Raw genomic sequence first — 20,446 nt, forward strand, 5'->3', positions numbered from 1 at the left:
GTAGCCTGGGAAGATTGCTAAATGAAAATAAGCATCCTGGAGATCGAGAGCAGCAAAACAGTTGTAATTCAGAGCAGGAAGAACAGTAACCAGGATAACCATGTGAAATCTCTGATAAGTTTGTTGAGATCAAGGATAGGTCTCATTCCTTCCTTACATGTGAGGATCAGGAAATATTGTGAATAAAACACCTTTCCGCAAAGATGACGAGGAACCTCCTCTATAGCGCCCAAAGTACACAGGGTTTGTACCTGCTGTAAGAGCAGTGACTCATGAGATGGGTCCCTGAAAAAGATGGAAGTGGAGAATGGATAGGAACTGAATGGCATAACCTAATCCCCCAGTGCTTAGGACCCGTCTTGACCATAGTTATTGTCTCCCAAACACTGTAGAAGCAAGACAGCCTGTCCCCAAATATCTGGGGCATAGAAACGACATTGACAACTGAGGTGCTGCTCTCAAAACACCAGTCAAACAGACTGTCTAGCAGAAGAAGGAAGATAGGCCATTTGACTAAAAGTAGACCCAGAAGGTTTCTTCCTCCATGATTTATGCCCCTTTCTGGGGAAATCTTGCTGCCTTGCAGGGTAGGAACACTGACAGAAATATCATTGAGGATGATATTGCTGCTGCTGCTGCTTCCCAAAATGCAGTCTCTTTGCTGCCTGGGTATAAATCCCCGATGACTGTAGGGCAGCAGGAGTCTTTCAAAGAGTATAATGTCGAGCCTGATGGTTTGCAAAACGCATCTACAAGGAGGAAGTCAAGTAGATTTTTCTCCCCAATCAACATAGCATTTTGGACTCCTTTTCTTTAGGCATAGATTTATACCTTCCTGGTCTCACTCGCTCATTTGCTGCTGTCACAACAAGGGAATTTGGAACTGGATGGGTGAAAAAGGATTTGAAGCCCTCCATTGCCACATAGCAGTGGTCCCCGCCATGGTGCTCGCGGGGGCATCTTAATGCGCCCGTGTCCTGGCCCCCGGGAGAGCACCCGCCGAAATGCAGCCGAATTTCAGCAGCATTTCGGCGGGGACGCCTCTGAATGACAACGCTTGTAACCAACAAGTGACATCGACAGGCGTCGCTCCCGAATTTTGGCAGCGACACCTCTCGATGACGCCGCTTGTCGCCGACAAGCGGTGTCATCGAGAGGCGTCACTGCCGAAATGCCACTGAAATTCGGCGGGTGCGCCACCGCCGCAGTGGTCCTTCGGCTGGTGCCCGCCACCCAAAAAGGTTGGGGACCACTGCCACATAGTATCTCTTGTCAGTGCACTTTGCTGTGGCTGTTAACGAAGCCAGGGTATTGCATAATGATTTACAGACTCTAGTGTTGCTTCGTTTATAGGGAGGGCAGCTCTCCCAGGAGCCAATTGTTGGAAGATAGCTTTCATTTTATGGGTGTTTTCCAGCACAAACTTGGCCTGAATACGTAAGGCTGATACCGTGTGTTTGAGCAGATCCTGACATGATCTGAAATCCTCTGGTACTGGAGATGAGGACTTGAGTACCACTGCATCATCTGTGACGAGGATGACAATGTAGTTGGGGCCAGTGGAATCCCTTGAGGAATGACATCCAACCATCGCAAAGGTTCAGAATGTCCTAATGCACAGGGAGTGTGCCTTCTGCTGTGCCTGCAGGACTGATGGTTCTGGCAGGGAGACTACTGGAGGTACAGGTGATCACCTCCTATAGTAAGCTGATGATTGGGACTTTGCTGAGCGAGAGACTTCTCAGGGATTTCTGGGAGGCTGCTCGGCATAAGGATACAGCATCCAAGGCCAATAAGAACTAGGTCAGGGTCCCTTGTCTCTGCTGTGGGAATGATATCAATCCTGGTACCAACTATGACTCCGCTGTGTCTTGACAACCTTCAAGAGTGAGATGGGGAAGGGAAAGGAGATATCTCTGAGCTCAACTGTGAAGAATCCCCCAAATAGCTAGATGGTGGCGGTGGAGCCACTCCTGTCAGGACTACCAAGAATCCAGAGCCACAATGCCACAAGTACCAAAGGAGCAGTCAACAAGTCCTTGAATATTAGTACCAGCCGTGAACTCATTCTGGGCCCCCAAAAAGGCATCAGTACCAAAAATAAAGCTGGTCTCATGCCAGCAGATCCAGACTGCTGTAGAGAGCATTTATACCATGGATTCTATGCATGCCAAAGACACCCTCGGTACCAAGCAAGAAGTCGACAACACCCATGAACTGTGGGTAAACTGCAGTGTGGACGACGGCGTCAGAAATTATTTAAAATTCACCAACAATCCCAGGGTGGCAGAGGATACCACAGATGATGCAACTGCAGTCAGAGGAGGGTCCTGAATAAGCAGTGAATTAGGAACAGACAGGCACAGCAAATCTGCTGCTGTCTGATCCACAGAGTGGAAAACAATGGTGCCATCATCTCTGTTGAAGGTACCGGAATCAATGGGTGTCCCCAAGACAGTACACAAGAGTTGCTGGAACAGATTCACAAACCTGATCTAAACGTGATACCAGAGATCGGGTTGATGGTCCCACTCTATCCCTCATACCAGGGGACGCCCAGTGCCAATCAGTACTTCCCTTAGTCTGAGAAGATGAATCTCCCCATCCTCTGGAATGACCCTGATCTGTTTTGTTGGTTCTTTTTGTTTGTGGCCCCAATGAAGGGGAGCAGTCCCTCTTCCTTCTGGCAAGTAATCTGAGCTCAGTCTAGAATGGGGTGGGCAAACTTTTTGGCCTGAGGGCCACATTGGGTTTCGGAAATTGTATGGAGGGCCGGTTAGGGGAGAGGGTCGTGGCTTGGCTTCCACCCCCTATCTGCCCACCACCTGGGACTCCTGCTTCATCCAACCTCCCTGTCCCCCCCCCACCCGGGAACCCTGCCCCATCCAACCACCCCTTCTCCCTGTCCCGTGACTGCCTCCGGAACCCCTGCCCCTGACTGCCCCTCGCTGCCCCTTCCAACCCCTCCTTTTATTCCGGACTGCCCCCCCCCCCCCCGGAACTCCTGCCCCCATTCAACCCCCCTGGTCCCTGCCCTCTGACCGCCCCAACCCCTATCCACCACCCTGAACACCCCCCCCTGCCCTCTATCCAATCCCCCCGCTCCCTGCCCCCTTACTGCACTGTCTGGAGCATTGGGGGCTGGTGGCGCTACAGCCGCGCTGCCTGGCTGGAGCCAGCTACGCTGTCACCACTGCGCAGCACAGAGCACCAGGTCAGGCAGGGCTCTGCAGCTGCGCTGCCCCAGAAGCTCGCAGCCCCGCCAGCAGGGCAAACTGAGGCTGCGGGAGAGGGGGGACAGCAGCGGAGGGGCCGGGGGCTAGCCTCACTGGCCAGGAGCTCAGAGGCCGGGCAGGAGGGTCCCGGGGGCCAGATGTGGCCCGTGGGCCATAGTTTCCTCACCTCTGGTCTAGAAGCATCAATACGTACTGGCTCCAGTATCCTTTCAGGGGCCTGACTCTCCACACCGGTCCCCAATGTTGAGGCAGGCAACACTGTCTGATTTAATCTTACATCACTAGTTACCTGTGTCCTCTTTTTAAAGGACTTACAAATAGAGCTCCTTTCTTTAGCATGCCCTTCCTGAGGGAACAATAAATATCTGGGGTGGGGATGGTTATTGGGAATAGCTGCCCCATAAAAAGGGCAATGTTTTAATCCCGGTGAGGGCATCCCACCAGGAGAAGCTACCTGGCTACTATTATTAACTAACTAAGGGTACTAACAGTAACTATATACAAAGATAACCCAAAAAGCTGTAGAGACAAGTGAGAGGAAAGATCACACTAAGTGCTCCAACTCTAGCTGTGAGCAGTGAGAAGAACAGAGGGGAGTTGGGATGGTGCTGCCCTTTTATGGCCCTGGGAAGAGCTATGAGGGGAGGGAAGCCAGTGCCGATTCTATGGGTACTGTTAGGCAAAATTATTCAGCTTTGGTGCGCTGGGTGTGCACACACCTGAGTGCAACACATATCTGCAACCACTCAAAGAAGAACCTGCTCTTCCACAATCACTGTCAGAGGGAGGTTCACCATAATTAACTGACAACCTAAGACTTAATACTTTCCTGGAAATTATCTTTCTACAATGAATTTTGGAATGTAGCAGCTTCAGACCAAATAAGTAGTAGTATAAAAAGGATAGAGTGGTATAGATAATACTGAAGTGAAAGACTGAATGATATAAAGTTGTTTTAAGACTTTGAGGTTACACTGGAGAGTGAAAAGCAGGATCAATACTTTTTCCTAAAAATCCTACCAACAGGATTAGATTAATACAAATCTATTACTATTATAAATAATAAAAGTAATAAAGGTCTCAGCATTTTACAAACCTGCCACCAATTTGAGTCTTCACGGTTTACGATTTGAAGAATTTCTCCTTTATAAAATTTCAAACCTGCTTCTTTGCATGGGATCAGGTTGTCATTGTATGGATTATAATCAAAATGACACTTCACAAATACCTGAAACACATTGTAAACTTTTAAAGCTTAAAAGCTTGGATATCAACAATTGCTACTGATATCAAAAAGTCTCATTTCTTCATTAGAAAAGCCAAAAATACTTAGTAACTTTGCTAAGGACATACAAAATTTCATTAATAGTTAACAATTTGCCTTGGTCAAGCGAAATACAAGTTATTGGAGAAGATTTAAAGAACATTTTGCATGATATATATATATACTGATATTATACCAGCAGAGAGCACATTAAAGTAAGCAGCAACACTAAAATGATCTCAAAAAGCTTCTCAACCCAGGAAAATACAATTTAAAAAAAAATACATATATTGTCTAACTGGAACTGAAAAACTCATTTTTACACTTCAGTATAAACCACAACTCAGCATTCTGATATGCACTATCCTGAAATTAATCTAAAATATGTATTTCTGAGAATGCGAGCACTGGCCTTGCGATTTGTGAAATTCTATGTATGAACTTAGGCTACGAATTGCCGAGGTTTCAAGCAGTCACTTGTCTTGCTTGTATTAAAGGCCTTCCTCTCAGAGTTGCTACTGGAAAGTGAACTGGCAGTAAATTGCCCCCCTTCTCTGTGGTTCCAGTGCTTCAGAAGATGGGGATTTCTGTGCCTTATCCCCTGTAAAAGAGAATGCATCTCTGACTAAAGCTCAGTGCATTCATATAATCCTATAGCTCCTGCTTAGCCCAAGCAGTCTTTTGTCTTGCATATACTCAAGACTGGTCCTGGAGAATTTATGTTTTTGATAACCATATTCAGAAAGATAAATTTACCACCTGCAAAGAGCTTTTTTTTAAATCTTCAAATCCATCAATTTAGAACAATGTATTTACTCTTCCAGTGTACAAGTTAGCAGGAGCAATCAGTGAGAACACTGAGCTTTTTGGCACCTCACATTCTCTCAACAAAATCAACTTCTGAGGAAGTTTCTCTCTCTCTCAAATTGAGACTGTACCCAAATTCAGGCAAGTCTTTGAAAACTGCAGTTTGCTCAGTAGAAATTTGTGAGACTGGCAGCAGCATCACTCTCTGAAGAGTCTGCCTGCACAGAGCATTCTTCATCCCCATACATCTCCTGTGGACCAACCAGACTAGTCATGTGCCATTCCAGGGATATGGGGTTGGGGCAGACTTTACTTGCAATTGCTTCTCTCAACAGCTGAACAATTCTATGCTGCCAGGCACTGGAATTGAGAGCAGGAAGAATGCCCCGCCTGTGTTCTCAATGCTTCCATTGCTACCGCCCAGGCAGCATGAAGGAGAAGGAGGAAGCAATGTGACCTGAATGTGGAGGTGTGAACAGGGAGGAGCTGGTGGGAAGGGAAGGGAAGGGAAGAAGTGGAGATAGGATAATGAAATGAGTTGTGTGAGGGCGAATAAAGAGGAGCAGAGGAGTAGTGATACCCTGGATAGAAGGAGGACAGGGGCAGAAGGGTCTATAGCCACCTTAATGACACTTTAACTACAAGATCACGTACTATTTTTCCAGAGTGTACTATAACACAATCTTAATTCTAGCGTTTCTTAACTTCTGAGTGCTTGACATTGCAACCTTAGCTTTCTTTAAATGTGTGTGGGGGGGCTGTAAGTAATTAACAAATATACTAAAATAAAAACTAAAGTTTTCTATCAAAACTGTTTCTACAGAAAATTCAGTTTTTGACTAAAATTGTTTTTGTGGAAAATGTCTACTTTCTATGGAAAATTGATTTTGTCAAAAAACTGAACATCCAAGAACCAAGCCCCTCCCCAGCTGGACTACAGCTTTCAGGATGCACCCTAGCCATGCAACTGCCATTATCTATGCCTCTGCTCACCAAGAGTAAAGACCCATATGCATCATGGGAGATGTAGTTTGCCAAGGGAGCCCAGCCTACAGAAGAGAATGAAAGCATTATGTACTGCAGAAGCATTTCAAGAGCAGAAATATTTTGGGTTTTGGCCAAAGTGTTCTGGTTTTAAATTTTTCATGGAAAACTCAACATTTTCTATGGGACAAATACCCCATTTTCTGGGGGGATATTCATGGGTGGGTGAACAGGGAGTTTGGCAGATCCATAAACCAGAACTGTCTCTGCCAATTGGGTGCAATCAGGATGACTTGAGCTCTGTCTTGGTGGATCTTCCATAGAACCTGTGGTATCAATGGTATGGCAAGGAAGACATACTCCAGGCAATCCGTCCATGACACCAGCAGAGCATCTCTAATTGAGCCCCTGCACAGGGCTGCTCTGGAGCAGTACTGAGGAAGTTTCCTGTTCCCCCATACCTCAAAACAGTCCCAGTCTGGTGTTCCCCAGTGAGAGAAAACATTGAGAACCAAATTGTAAACCTCCCATTTGTGATTTGCAGAAAAATGTCTGCTCAGACAATCTGCTAGGGAGTTTTGCACCCGTGGTAAATATGCTGCTGGTAGGGCTATGCGAAGGCTGATGCACCAGTTTCAGAGGACGCTTGCTTATATGCACAGAGGATGTCAGCTTGTTCCCCCCTGCTTGTTTATATAAAATACCGCTGTCGTGTTGTCCAACATTTAGGCATGTTTGGGTTGGATGAATGGGAGGGAGGTGTCGCAGGCTCAATGGATTGCTCAGAGTTCTAGTAAACTGATATGCATTCTGGACTCCCATACAGTCCAGATACCTTGTGCCATATGATCACCCACGCGAACACCCCATCCCAAGGAGGCACTGTTAAAAATGGTTGCATCAGGAGTCAGTGTAAGAAATGGAATCCCCATCCAAACCTTTTCCAGTTTCATCCACCATCTGAAAGAGTCCAAAACTTTGAAGGAATGGTCACCTTACCATCTATATTGCCATTCTGATGTGTCCATAGAGAGAAGCTAGGCTTGTAGGCAACAAAGATGAAGTCTGGTGAATGGTGTCACATGTGTGCAAGAGACAATGTGGCCAAGGAGGGAAAAGCAAGTTTGGATTGACATCCTGGGTCTGATATTGACCTGACGTATGAGTGCGCTCATGGCCTGAAACTGGTCAAGTGGTAGATATGCTCTTGCTGTAGTTGAGTCCTACATTGCCCCTGTAAAGTTTATGCATCTTGTGGAGGTCAACATGGACTTTTTGTGATTGATGCAGACATCCAGGGAAGCCAGAGGCTGAGCAGAACACTGGCTCTTCACTGGACTTCCTCATAGGAATTGCCCTTCAGAAGCCAGTTGTTGAGGTAAGGGAAGCCTGTAAATCCCTTCTTATCCGAACTGCCACTACTGAAAAAAACCTTCGTAAAGACCTTAGGTGTTATAGGTAGGCCAAAATGAAGGACACTGAGCTGGTAATGTGACTGATTGAAGAGGAACCTCCTGTGAGTTGGGTGGATGTCTTTGTGAACATATGCATCTTTCAGGTCAAGAATGTCAAACCATGTGTCCTCCTCCAACAAGGAAATTATTGATGCCCAAGGATATCATGCAGAATTTTAGCTTTCAAATGAATCCATTCAGCTGCTTCAGACTGAGAATTGCTTTCCTTCTCCCATTCTTCTTGGAGGTCAGGAAGTAAGGGGAATAGAATCCCTTCCCTGATGTAGTGGTGGAACCCTTTCTACAGCTCCCCGGAGGAGAAGGGGGCTTGCCTTTTGTTGTAGAATTTGCTTGTGAGAGTGGTCCTTAAAATGGAACAGGGAAGGGGATTTGTGAATAGGAGTACCGGAAACATGATCAAATAGCTACTATGAATAATCGCTAATACCCATTTGTCTGTAGTGGGCCCTCCAGTTTTTGGCAAATTAGGTAAGGCAGCCTCCAAATATCAAGGGGGGGAGGGGGGAATGAAGCAGCATCAATAAGGGTATGCTGGTCTTAACAGACCTATCAAAAGAAACTCTTCATTTGGAGGCTTGAATATGATGTTTCAGTTGTTGTTACAGTGTCTGAGTTCCTGGATCTATAAACCCTCTGTCTCTTGTGTGGTGGCTCCTGAGGATGTTGGTGGTTAAAAAGCTGAGGAGATCATCTTGCCCTATTCCCCGTGTCTATGGTGTTTTCTCTGAAGGATGGGAGTATAAATGCCCAGCGAGCAAAGCATTACCCGTAAAGACTCAAGGAGTGGAGAAACGATCATGAAATAGGTTGATACTATCAAAGGGCAGATCTTGGATGTTACTCTGCACCTCTCTAGGGAAACCTGAGGATTGCAACCCATTAGTCCCTCCTCATAACAATGGCTGCAGCCATCTTTCTAAACGAGCAGCTTAGAGGGAAGCTTTGGCCACCATCCTACCCTCATCCACTAAGGCCTGGGAGTGGGCCTTATCCTCAGGGAGCTTGTCCTTGAATTCCAAAAACTTATTACAGTTGCTAACATTGTATTTGGACAAAAAGGCTTGGTAATTTGAGCTCCTGAACTGGAGTGAGGTGGATGAAAAGACCTTTCTCCCTAGCAGGTTGAGTCACTTGTGTCTCTTATCAGAGAGTGTGGGCTTTGGGTGCTGTTGCTTGGACTGTTCTGTAGCTACCTGCACTACCAAAGAGTTAGGCAGTGGGTGAGAAAACAAAAACCTCTCCTCTTCCCCTCCAGGAATGAACAAAGCTTGAGATAAGCTTTTTGGCCTCTTGGGGTGGGCACACAAGAAGCCAGGATGTGCCAAATCATCTTTGCAAGGTCCTCGATTGCCTCATTGATGGGGAGGGCCACTCAGCAGGGACCAGAAGGTTGCAGAATGTCCAGCAAACTGTGCTGAGGCTCCTGGACCTTCTCCAGCTCAATCTGTGGCTCTACCGTCACCTTGTGCATGAACTCCTGGTATTGCTTAAAGTCATCTGAGGGAAACAGAGAGGATGGAGTAACCACCTCATCTGGTGAGGATGACAAGAACTGTTGGCTCCTGCTCACCTTCCTCTTCCAAATATTCTGACAGTTTCAACTGTGGGTAACTGGATGATGATAAATAGGACTCCTGAAGTGATCCTTGGTGTCTCTGGTAGGCTCCCATAGTCCACAAGATTGCCAGTAGGATGGATCAACTGATGGAGGAGGAATCCATGGCATCAGATACCACCTGTCCTTTGGCTAGTTGTATCTGGTCTGGGACTGAAATCCTGATCATCTGGGGCTCTTGACTCATGTTCCCTCTGCCTGATGCTGCAGAGGATCCTGCAGCGGCTAATACTCATCTGAAGAGAAATCTGGATTCCTTATCTCTGGTGGAACCAATGGTACAAATGGCTGTCTTGCTGGAATAGTCTCTTTCTAGGTGTATGCATGTCCAAGAGTAGAGATGATCCCAATAGGAGGGTGAATGAAGGTAAGGAAGAGCAAAGATGTCCTCCAGGGAGACACAGATCTCAGAACACCCTGTAGTCTGAGGAGAGTATATTGGCAGAGCCATTGGAACCAGAGCTTCTCTAGTCACCGTGGCTGCTGGCTCCCATTAGGGCCATGTCGTTATTGGTACCACATAAGCTTTAGAAGTAGATGGCAGTGTCAGAAGCTGTTTATCCCAAGCCTTCACCATCAGAGCCAATGTCAGAACCATTGGATCTATAACCTTGTGTGCCTCCTCCTTCTGTCAAGAAGATTTACTGAGACCTAAGCCCTTAGAGCCTGTGCACTCTGGCTCTCTTAACTTTGATGGAGTCAGGGAGGGAGCTCTCTCTTCAGGGCAGTTTTAGATGAAGATGACTTGTCCTGATGTCTATCAAACTGCATCTCATATGAAGCTTTCTCTCTAGGCTTAACAGCTGTAGCCTCCATTCCTGATAGCTCGCTTGTTGAGACTGATAAACAAAGGTGTCCCCAGACCGGATCTGATTGGGGCCTTATCGCCTTCTCCACAAGATGTTTTCTGAGTCTCAGTTCCTGACCCTCACAAGTTCGGGGGGTGGGTGGGGGGGTGGGGGGGGGAGAGAGGAAGAGAATGGCAGATGCTGCACTAGACAGAAACATGAGCCTCACCCAGGCAGTAGAGGCACTATTGATGTTCGTCGTTCACTGAAAAGGAGAGAGGGCAAGAAACAGTTTTTGACATCTGAGATCCTGGGCATAATCCCAGACTGCTTAGGGTGAAAACATCCCCTGGGGTGAAGAAAAAGGAAAAAACATTATCTAACTAGACTATGTAGAACGTGCTATAAAAATACTAAAAATGAACTATATCAAATATCCTACAGCAATGACAGAAAAAAAAAAAAAAAAGGAGCAGAGGACACCAAAGATTCTGACTCAGACCATGCAGCAGTAGGAAGGAACTAGAGGGGCATCAGCTTGCACCACCATATATGCTGAGTTTGGAGAACAAGGAGATCTATAGCCCATAGGTGGGGTAATGAATACTGCTTACAAAAATTTCCAGACTCAGACACATGGTGCGCATGCATATCCCACATGTGAAATACACATAGGGACCATCACTCGAAGAACAAGCTAAACTTTATTGCTGCTAGTTCTAGCCCAAGCACATGTGTCCACAGGACTGGCTCTGACTGAAAGTGAATGTAAAGCAACGGAGGGCAGGATGAACAGAGGGGACACAAGAGGCATCTCCTGTAATTTTATGCAGTAACACCTGGTCATTACTGAGGGTGCCCAATCTTGTACTTATCAGTGTTTTTCTCTAAGAGTGAAGAAGCCTACCCACTTTAAATCACTCAGTGAGATGGTCTGATAGATAGAATGAGCCTTAAAAGATTCTCTCAAGATGAAAGAACCTCTTCGTCTATTACAGGAAATAAGGAAATGTGAATTTATGGGAGGGTGAGAAAATGTTACCCTTTTCTGTATGGGTCTAGATTGGGGTGTCAAACGTTGACCAGATCCAGCCCACCAAAGACATTTGCATGGCCTGCATAGCATGTTCACAATCTGTAGAACCTAAGCTCTCACCAAAAAAGAAAAAGTTCCTTTTCTCCTGGCTACACATGATAACCTTTCAAATGTGAACAAACTGTAACCAATGTAGTGCCGTCTGCCTGATTCTGCAAACAGCCTGAAACAATGATTCATAGATGTGAACATCCTCTGACTACCAATAATCTAGACACTTTAAAATGTAATAATTAACTATTTAATTTATTCTTTTAGCAATGAAATGAGGAAAGAGTTGAGATCAAAATCCACAGGTCAGAGGTGAGAAAGTGGGAGTTGCTACAGAGAACAAAGTACAAATGAAAGAAAGAAACAGAAAGGGGAAAGAAGAGAAATAGTGGGCAGAAAAACAGCAGTTCTAAAGTAGAGTATGTTTTCCCTTCATGCAACAATAAGGTACTAAACAGAATAAATCTGCACAAAATAAGTTTGACAAATCCAGTCCAGTCTTATGCTTGGAGGTTTGAAGTTTCAATTTTGAGTCTTTTAATAAGTCCTTTTAACAGAATGATACTTAAAAGGATCCTTACATGATAAAAGAACAGCAGTAGTGTTACTGAGTAATCCTTATTGGTCTTGGCAGAAGCTAGACTTTGGTGAGGAAAAGAAGCTTCTTGTTTTCTGGGCTACTGATTATCTGAATTGAAGGTTCCAACAAGCTGAAGGTCAATTTGTGGGTGCCCAAGTTGAGACACCTTAAAGGGGCCACATTTTCAAAAAATGTTGAGAACTTATCCTCTTAAAATCAGGCCATTTTTAGTAGTCTCAAGTCAGTCTGACAAAAAAAAGTAGACTCAGCCAAAAATCACTAGTCCCTTTTAAAAATCTTGCCCTCCGTGTTCTAATTGGCTTTTTCTGTTGCCTCGTAAGTTATACACAGAAGGAACAATCTATCAAACCAGACTGAAGATACAGAAATTATATTTCTTCTTGCAATTTTCCATCCCATGCTGATTTGTGTTAGCCAAAACCTTGGGTTGAAAAAAGTTTAAAGGGGGTCTTATGATTTGTCTCTTCATACTATATAATATCTAGCTCTAATATTGAACTTTTCATCAGTAGATCTCAAAGCACTTCACAATCTTTAATGTATGTATTCTTACAACACCACTGTGAAATGAGGACAGTAGCACCTCCCTGTTTTTACAGATGGGGATTTGAGGCACAGAGAGGCTGAGTGACTTGCCTAAGATCACTTAGGAAGTATTTTGTAGAGCAAGGAACTGAATTCAGGTCTACCAAGTCCTAGGCTAGTGCCCTAACCACTAGACAATTCTTCCTCTCAGTTAGGCCTCTGAGGCAACTAAGGACATAAAGATCACTTGAGATAAGCTCACATGATTTACTGTAAGCCAACATATGTTTCAGTAAAATCTTATTCAAAATTTTTCAGGAACATAATTTATTTTGTACTTTAAAAGAAATCTACGTTTAAATGGTCAAACCTATAGTGTGGAGCAAGTGCTCTGGGCAAGGGCAGCACGTGGAGCCCTGTGGGCCCCTCCTACCTAGGAGCTGGACACGCTGCTAGCCTCTTCCAGGGCACAGCGTGGTGTTGGAACAGGTAGGAACTAATCTGACTTAGCCAGGTAGTACCGCCGACGGGACTTTTAATGGCTCGGTCAGCAGTGCTAACTAGAGCTGCCACGACCCAATGCCTTCCATTCCGCGACCCAGTACTGGGTCACGACCCACAGTTCGAAAACCACGTATCTATAGGGACAGTGAGGGGGGAAATAATTTGAAGAGACATGACTGGAAGAACGTGCCTACCAAACCTGGCAAAGCACTGAAGCTGTGCAGAGAAACAATTCACCAAAGCAACAATAGAAGAGTCTGAAGTACTACAGAGACACTGAAAAGAAGCCAACAAAATGTGCCAAAATAGACAATCTACTAAGACAGAAAGCCTCCAAATACAGAGAAGCAAAGTAGGATAAAACAAGCTCTGAGCTGACTCATGAAAGGATTTCAGCAGATGGCAAAGGAACAAGTAACACTTTTGGAATTAAATAACCAGAAGCGCTGACAAAACGCACCATGGGTTAAATAAACCAGAAGAATGTATTACAGATCTGACTGGACTGGCTGATTCAAAAAGAAAGGATATAAATACAGGAGAAAAAGCTACCCTGGTACATGTGACAACAGAAGTGGAAGCCCCAAAAGTCAGGCTACATCACTTAAGGAGAGCTCTTTTACCAATCAAGGCAACACTAAGTGGAAAGTCCTAAAAACTGAAGTAAAGGCAGCTAGGAAATGAATGCTGACCAGACTGTATGAGGGAGGACAGAGAGAAGGAGAGGAGAGAATCTTGCTTGCTTGATACCACTATCTTATTTATCTCTCAGAGTTTGGATAGTTTTGCCCTATCTTACTGTGGGGACGTTTCTGCTCTATTTTATTCATGATACTTTGAGGTCCTTCAGAAACACATTATGTGATGTGACTAACATCTTTAACATGTGGTTCATCCTCTCATCATCATCCCCCAGAGGAAAAATTGTGTGGCAATAGAGTGTTTAGTTGTGGTAGTTTTTTTTTTAAATATATGTATATTTTAGTTAAGATATGGACAAAGAAGCATAACTTGCACTTGGAGTGGAAAGTGAAGAGGTTTGTGACAGTTCTCAGTTCCTGTGGGAGTGTGTTCCACAGTCTTGGCTCTGCTCCCACAGCAGCTGTCTCCTGCACAAAAGAGCTTTACCTTTGCAGCAGACAGCTCCGTTGTGCCTGAGGAGCAGAGCTGTAAACAGCAATCCTTATCTCAGAGCTGTAGATGATCTTCTAGATATCCTGAACTCAAGCTATTAAGTGCCTTGAATGTAAGGATCAAGACCTTGAATTTGACTCTACGTTCTATGAGAAGCCACCGTAGAGAGATGATGACAGGTCTGATGTGCTCACTGTAGCCCGTGTTGTTGAGGAAACACACTGCCACATTCTGTAGTAGCTGAAGTTTCCTAAAGTCTGATGGCTTCATGTCCAGGTATATTTTGTTGCTGGAATCACAGATTCCATGGACAAAAGAATCCATTGTGATCCTCTACTCTAACTTCCTGTAGAACACAGGCCATAAAACTTACCTAAAATCAATCCTAGAGCAGATCTTTCAGAAAAACCATTCAACCTTGATTTAAAAATGGTCATTGACAGAGAGTTCACCACCTCCTTTGGTAAACTGTTCCAATGGCTAATTACCCTCATGGTTAAAAATTTACATCTTACTTCCAGGCTGAATTTGTCTAGTTTCAAACTTCCAGCCATTGGATCATCCAAACAGATGATGATAAAGGTTCCTATCCCCACAGACTTTCTGTCTCCTGATTCTCAAAGAGGACAAGATATAAAAATGGGGAACAGCTGCCCCAAATCTCCTTTCATCTTTACTCACGACATCGACAACACTTGAAGAACAAAGTAAATAGCTTTGGACCAGGAGGAGAGATCCTGACTGAAAGATTCAGCCAGTAAGTCTTCTAGATGAATAGAGATGAGATGAGATGAGAGAGACCCTAGCTTTGAATTCACTTAGCTTATGATGTTAGGTATTAGTTGCGTTTTGCCTTTCATTTCTTTGTAATGAATTCTGACTTTTATGCCTCATTACTTGTAATCACTTAAAATCTATCTTTCTGTAGTTGTTAAACTTGTTTTATTGTTTTATCTAGACCAGTGCGCTTGGGCTGAAGTGTTTGGGAAACTTCATTTGAGGTAACAGGGTTTGTGCTTTGAGCATTGGCCTGCTAAACCAGGGTTGTGAGTTCAATCCTTGAGGAGGCCATTTAGGGATCTGGGGCAAAAATCTATCAGGGGATTAGTCCTGCTTTGAGCAGGGGGTTAGACTAGATGACCTCTTGAGGTCCCTTCCAACCCCTGATATTCCATGATTCTATGATTTTCTATTAATAAAATGACCGACTTTATATGAGCTTGTGTTGTCCAGGAGAGGGCTGAGCAGTGTAAGATGCACATTTCTGGGGAGGAATCTGGGACTGGTGTTGTTCTGCAGTGTAATTCAAGAGTGGATCACCATAGCACTCACAAAGTATAGCTGGGAGTAATTTACATGCTGGAGGCTGTGCGTGACCAGTGTAAAAGGCACCCTATGCTGGAGAATTGAGGGGACATAGCTATTCAACAGTCCAGATTGCACCCTGGGTAATGCCACAAACAGACACATCCCACTTTGTGTTCTGTGTTGTAGGAATTCACAATCAGTGCACAAATTGTTAGAATATGTACGGGTCACTATTAGTAGAATCAGAAAACCAGTACTAAAATACCACTCTGTTTGCATTCACAACTTAGTTAACTAAATGTATAGGCTTTATGAAGCCAACTGCCCTAAAAGCGAATTTGGCTGGTGGATAAATACGTGATAAAAGCCAGGATGGGATATGGAAGAGATTTATTTTGCATTGTATTATACTGTTTGGATCTCTTAAGCTCAGCAATACAGCTTTTTGATATGCTAGAACCTGAAACACCCATTAAATAATAGTACTTAGCATTTACATAGAACTTCCTATTTGTAGGTATCAAGGAAGGACAAGACCCTGTATTTGCAGAACGTTAACATGGCTACCAGAAATCTATATAAACCCCAAATCCAGAAGAGTGGCTTTCTCATACAGTTCATACATATTAGGATAAAGTATCTGTTCTAGTGTGCTGACCCTTCACCAAAATTGCTGAGTGACTATGTGCAAGTCACTTAATTTCTCTGTACTTCACTTTCCTCATCTGTGAATGGAGAAACTGCTACTTACCCATCTTTTTAAGGCAGCTGAGCTCTTCTAATAAAGAGACACTATGCAAATGCAAAGGACTATTACTCAACATACAGGAATATGAAGATGTGAGGGATTTAGGGAATTCTTGGTATGAAATCAAATTAGAATTATGGGATAGTGAGGCACATGCAACACCAGCTTTGTGCGCACTAGAAAGCAAATAAACTTTCTTCATTGTTAATTGGTTAAAAGGTCTTTACACCATCCTATGTGTCTATGAGGGACTTAAGAGGACAGATATAAACATATGAAATTGGCACACGTTCCCAGAACAAAAGTTTTAAAACCAAAATGTTATTTATATTAGTAAAGGAATACCATATAACATTAAGCATACTCTTTATGTGCTATGTTTATCAATAAAAATTAATCCATAGCTCAGTTGTATACTCATCAGGTTTTGTCTGGCAAAAATCCTGTTATGTGAACCTTCCTTTATTCATCTTTTAATATCTGAAGCAACCTACCACATTAAGAGGCAGTAGGAGGCATTTTAAGACACCAATTACCATGGTATCTATGGGGCCAGATAGTTATATTCTCTAGTTTATCTGCAGTATCTGTGTTTATTACCAAATGCTCCAAATGACGAGAAGGAAATACCCATACCGCATTGTTTTACATGAGAAAATGGTAGCAGATACAGTCAAAAAGTCACTACAAAATTTAGTCCAAAAATTGTTACTCTTCAAAATGTTCATTTTTTTCAAAATTTCAACCAGCTATATTGTAACTTTACATTACATGATGTATCCTGTATCTATCATTAAAAGGACAACTTAATCTATCTATTTATTTATTTAATTTATTGAGAATTAAAGATACTACACTTGCTCTTCAGCCCCTATGCTAACTTTTGTGGTTTTAGCTACATATTCCTTTCTCTTTTAAAACAATCTTTTTTCTTCCTCTTCTCTACTGTATGGGAAAGACCCAGACAAAGGGGAAACTGGCTGACTATGCAGGGGAAGAGTTAAAGTGACTATACAAAGAGTGCAGTCAAATGCACAAACAAACAAACAAAAAATAGAGAAAAGTATTTTGTCTCCATTCCTTCAGTTATAATAATCTTATTTATTATAAACAACATCACTAAATAAAATGTTTTCTGGCAGAAGCAATGAAAATATCATGTTACTGACCTGTTGAGGAATAACAGTGTCTCTATAGCTGGGAAGAATTTTCAGAGTGACACTGCCACTAATATTTTTCAGTAGTTCTTGTAGCTCTTTTGGATTGTTTCCAACTTCATGGCCATTCACCTCTTTAATGATGTCACCCACATGCAGAAGACCTTGTCGATCTATCATTCCGCCATGCAAGATTCGTGCTATTACTAGATCATTATTCTCAACCCTAAATGTAACACCCTAAAGGAAGCATTGAGTACCACCATTATTTAGTTTTATATCACAGTTTGAGTTTCACTTTACATTTTGTTTTAACATTTACCTAACAGTTACTACAGACATTATCTGAGCTATCCTAGTTATTCCTTATCCAAAGTAAAATGCTGACTTTTTAATAGTGACCACAAATTGTTAACATACTGACATTATTGCACTGTATTATGCAAATATGCATGGTACAAGTGAAATAAATGCAAATAATATGTACTCCAGACAGGAAATTGATACGTAAGCATACACCGGTCAGACCATTTGCTCTTGACTTCACGAAGTTCTGTCATTCCTTATTAGGATCAAATACTAAAAAAAGTTTCTTCATACCACTTATGCTATCATATCATCCTGCCTAATGACAAAGTCATCATTTGTCCTTGAAGAGAAAAGTGTGGGAGAATGGTAATGTATCTTCAGATTTTAGCCTTTCGTATTGCATCTCTTGTCAAACTGATATTGAAAATGTTATAGTGCACATTATAATCAATGGGATTACTCAATATAAAAATTATAAACATCAGTATGAATAAAGAGAAGTAATAAGAACAGTGTAGAAAATTCAAAACATCTAAAATATTTCTCTTACTGTTTAGGTGAAAGACAGACACAACTAATTACATTTACTTACCAGTGGCTCCCCTGCTCGTTTGTGAATGCCAAGTATACGAATGGCATCTACTGGTATTACCTGGTTGTTCACTGAAGAATTATTAATTTCTGGGCTAGAAGGAGGGGAATCATAACACTTTGATGCCACAATATCATGGGCTTCCAAGAGTGACTGTAAATGAAGAGTGAATAAAGCATGTTTACTATTAATATCCATGGAAAGCATTAGTTACTAAATGACAATTCAGTACCTAAAGGTTCTGTAGCAACTCATTTAAGTCTAGATTTTGCAACCCTTATTTCATTTTGAATACAGTAACACTTAAATAGACTTCTTTGGGACATATAACTAAGTATTTACATGACCTCATCACCATACTATCTGAACAAATATGGGACTACTCACATAAGTACTATTTACTGTAAGCAGTTGTAGGAGACCCAGAGTAAATATGGGTTGAATAGGACCAGGTGGACTCACATGCATGCACATACATACAGACATCCTAAAATATTCTTTTTCTTTGACTAATAAGGAAGTATCTGAGCAGTCACATTAGGTTCCTAGAGGCTCATGAAGTGGTGGAAGTAAAATGAACAATCCCTCACAAAAAAGCTAAAACTATGCAGAATTATAAGTCCTAGATTTATAAGAGTGTCTAGTGATTTTGCAAGATGTGTGTGGTTTCTACTTACAAGAACCTGAATTATAGTCCCATTTACAATTTGGGATATATGTAAACTGAGAACTCCACTTGCTGGAAACAAGTGATCAGAACTTTGAAATAAAGGAGTTCTTCCCAGTCTATATACACATACATACATACATACATACACACACACACACACACACAAAATGGAAATCTTATAGTGAATACCTTTGGAAGATAATTTACTTTACAGTTTTAAGGTACCTGTCATTAAAAAAAATCTAAACTTCTAACATTTATGAAAAATCAACATAAATCTAGGTTTGCTGGACAAAGCAAGAGACCAGACTCTAGGGGACAGATTATAGTGACTTCAGACCTAAGTGGAAAACGTGGAAACAAGAAGGGTACTCCAATCCATGTCTGTACCACCTGGCAATAATTCACTCTGATGAGATGGAAGTACCAGGCCCCCTCATAAAGGTAGCTAAGGGGCATCTCACTGGTAGAGGCAGGGAGAGGAAATATGGGCCCTTGACAAGTTAGTGGAGTGGGATGGCCCTTAATCCTACCTCGCCTTAAAGTGGGGTAGTGGCAGTTTATTTCACAAAAGGACTTCCTGGAGTTCTAGTCACAGGCAAGGCCACTGACAGGCATCACATTAAGTAGTTGGATAGAAAAAGCAGAGTACAAGATACCATGGATGGTAGTTTTGGTAGGGCCACACACACAGCATGGGTAGGTAGAGGATAGGACCAGTAGCTAGGCTAGGCTGTACTACTTGAATGCTGCAGCTTCCAGAGGCCTACCAGAGCATGAACACAGAAAGCAGAGGCCTTCAAGCAACTCACATGGGATGCTTCAGGAGCCTCTGTGCCACAAACAGGGAAACAGCGAAACAGACATAACAGAGAAAAAGGAACTTCAGGTCCAGCTGTGGAAAGCAGAAGATAGGGGCTACAGGTTCTTGGGAGCCTCTTGGAGGGCCAACAAAAATTTGCTTGAACTGCTGCCAGTTTGCTTCTGATTGAACCGGGCAGTTACAGGACTGGGAGCTATTCTTTTATAGAGGCAATCTTATGTGGGACAGATCCTGGTCCTCTGCCAAAACTTGAGTAAGTGGGTTTTTGTGTAGGAATCTCTGCAAAGGGAGAGTCAGAATCCTCATGACACCATGAGGAGTAAATTATGAAAAAATATTCTAATATGCTCTTTCAAAATCAGTTTAACCTAATGTGGTGCCACAAAATGCTAAGATTCCTTAAACATCATAATCTCATAATATTACTACAGGGCAGAGTTAAGGTTATTATTTTTTGTATGATCACAGTACCTAGGAGCCCTAGTCCTGGGCCAGTACCCCACTGTGCTAGGCCCTGTACATACACAGAAGAAAGACATTCCCTGCCCCAAAGAGTTTAACAATCTAAATGAAAGAAAAGATAACAGAGGAATACAGACAACCCTACAGGAAAGTACAAGGACACAAGGGACATTATTGGTCAGCGCAATAAGCTGCAGGCTCAGTACACCAGCAGCCTAACTTTTGTCAAGTTTTTGTACATAACACCACACAGAAGGGTTCGAAGGAGGAATCTGAAGAAAAATAATGAGTTAGCTTCGCAGATATGTATGGGGAAAAACTCACAAGTGAATGGGGCAACATGGGAGATGATGCTTG

The 20,446-nt window shown here is 43.0% G+C and overlaps 1 protein-coding gene across 2 annotated transcripts in view; it reads right to left on the minus strand.

Moving 5' to 3' along the window:
- Nucleotides 1-20,446, minus strand: part of PALS2 (protein associated with LIN7 2, MAGUK p55 family member) — a 122,622-nt gene that overhangs the window by 24,746 nt on the left and 77,430 nt on the right. For both annotated transcript variants that reach the window (XM_045007461.1, XM_045007460.1), the window contains exons 4-6: nt 18,135-18,287; nt 17,246-17,473; nt 4,333-4,464 (exon numbers count right to left, since the gene is read on the minus strand). In XM_045007461.1, the coding sequence (XP_044863396.1) occupies nt 4,333-4,464; nt 17,246-17,473; nt 18,135-18,287 (513 nt within the window). The remainder of the gene's footprint in view (nt 1-4,332; nt 4,465-17,245; nt 17,474-18,134; nt 18,288-20,446) is intronic.

Source organism: Mauremys mutica, chromosome 2 (assembly GCF_020497125.1).
Source record: "Mauremys mutica isolate MM-2020 ecotype Southern chromosome 2, ASM2049712v1, whole genome shotgun sequence".
NCBI classification, from domain to species: domain Eukaryota; kingdom Metazoa; phylum Chordata; order Testudines; family Geoemydidae; genus Mauremys; species Mauremys mutica.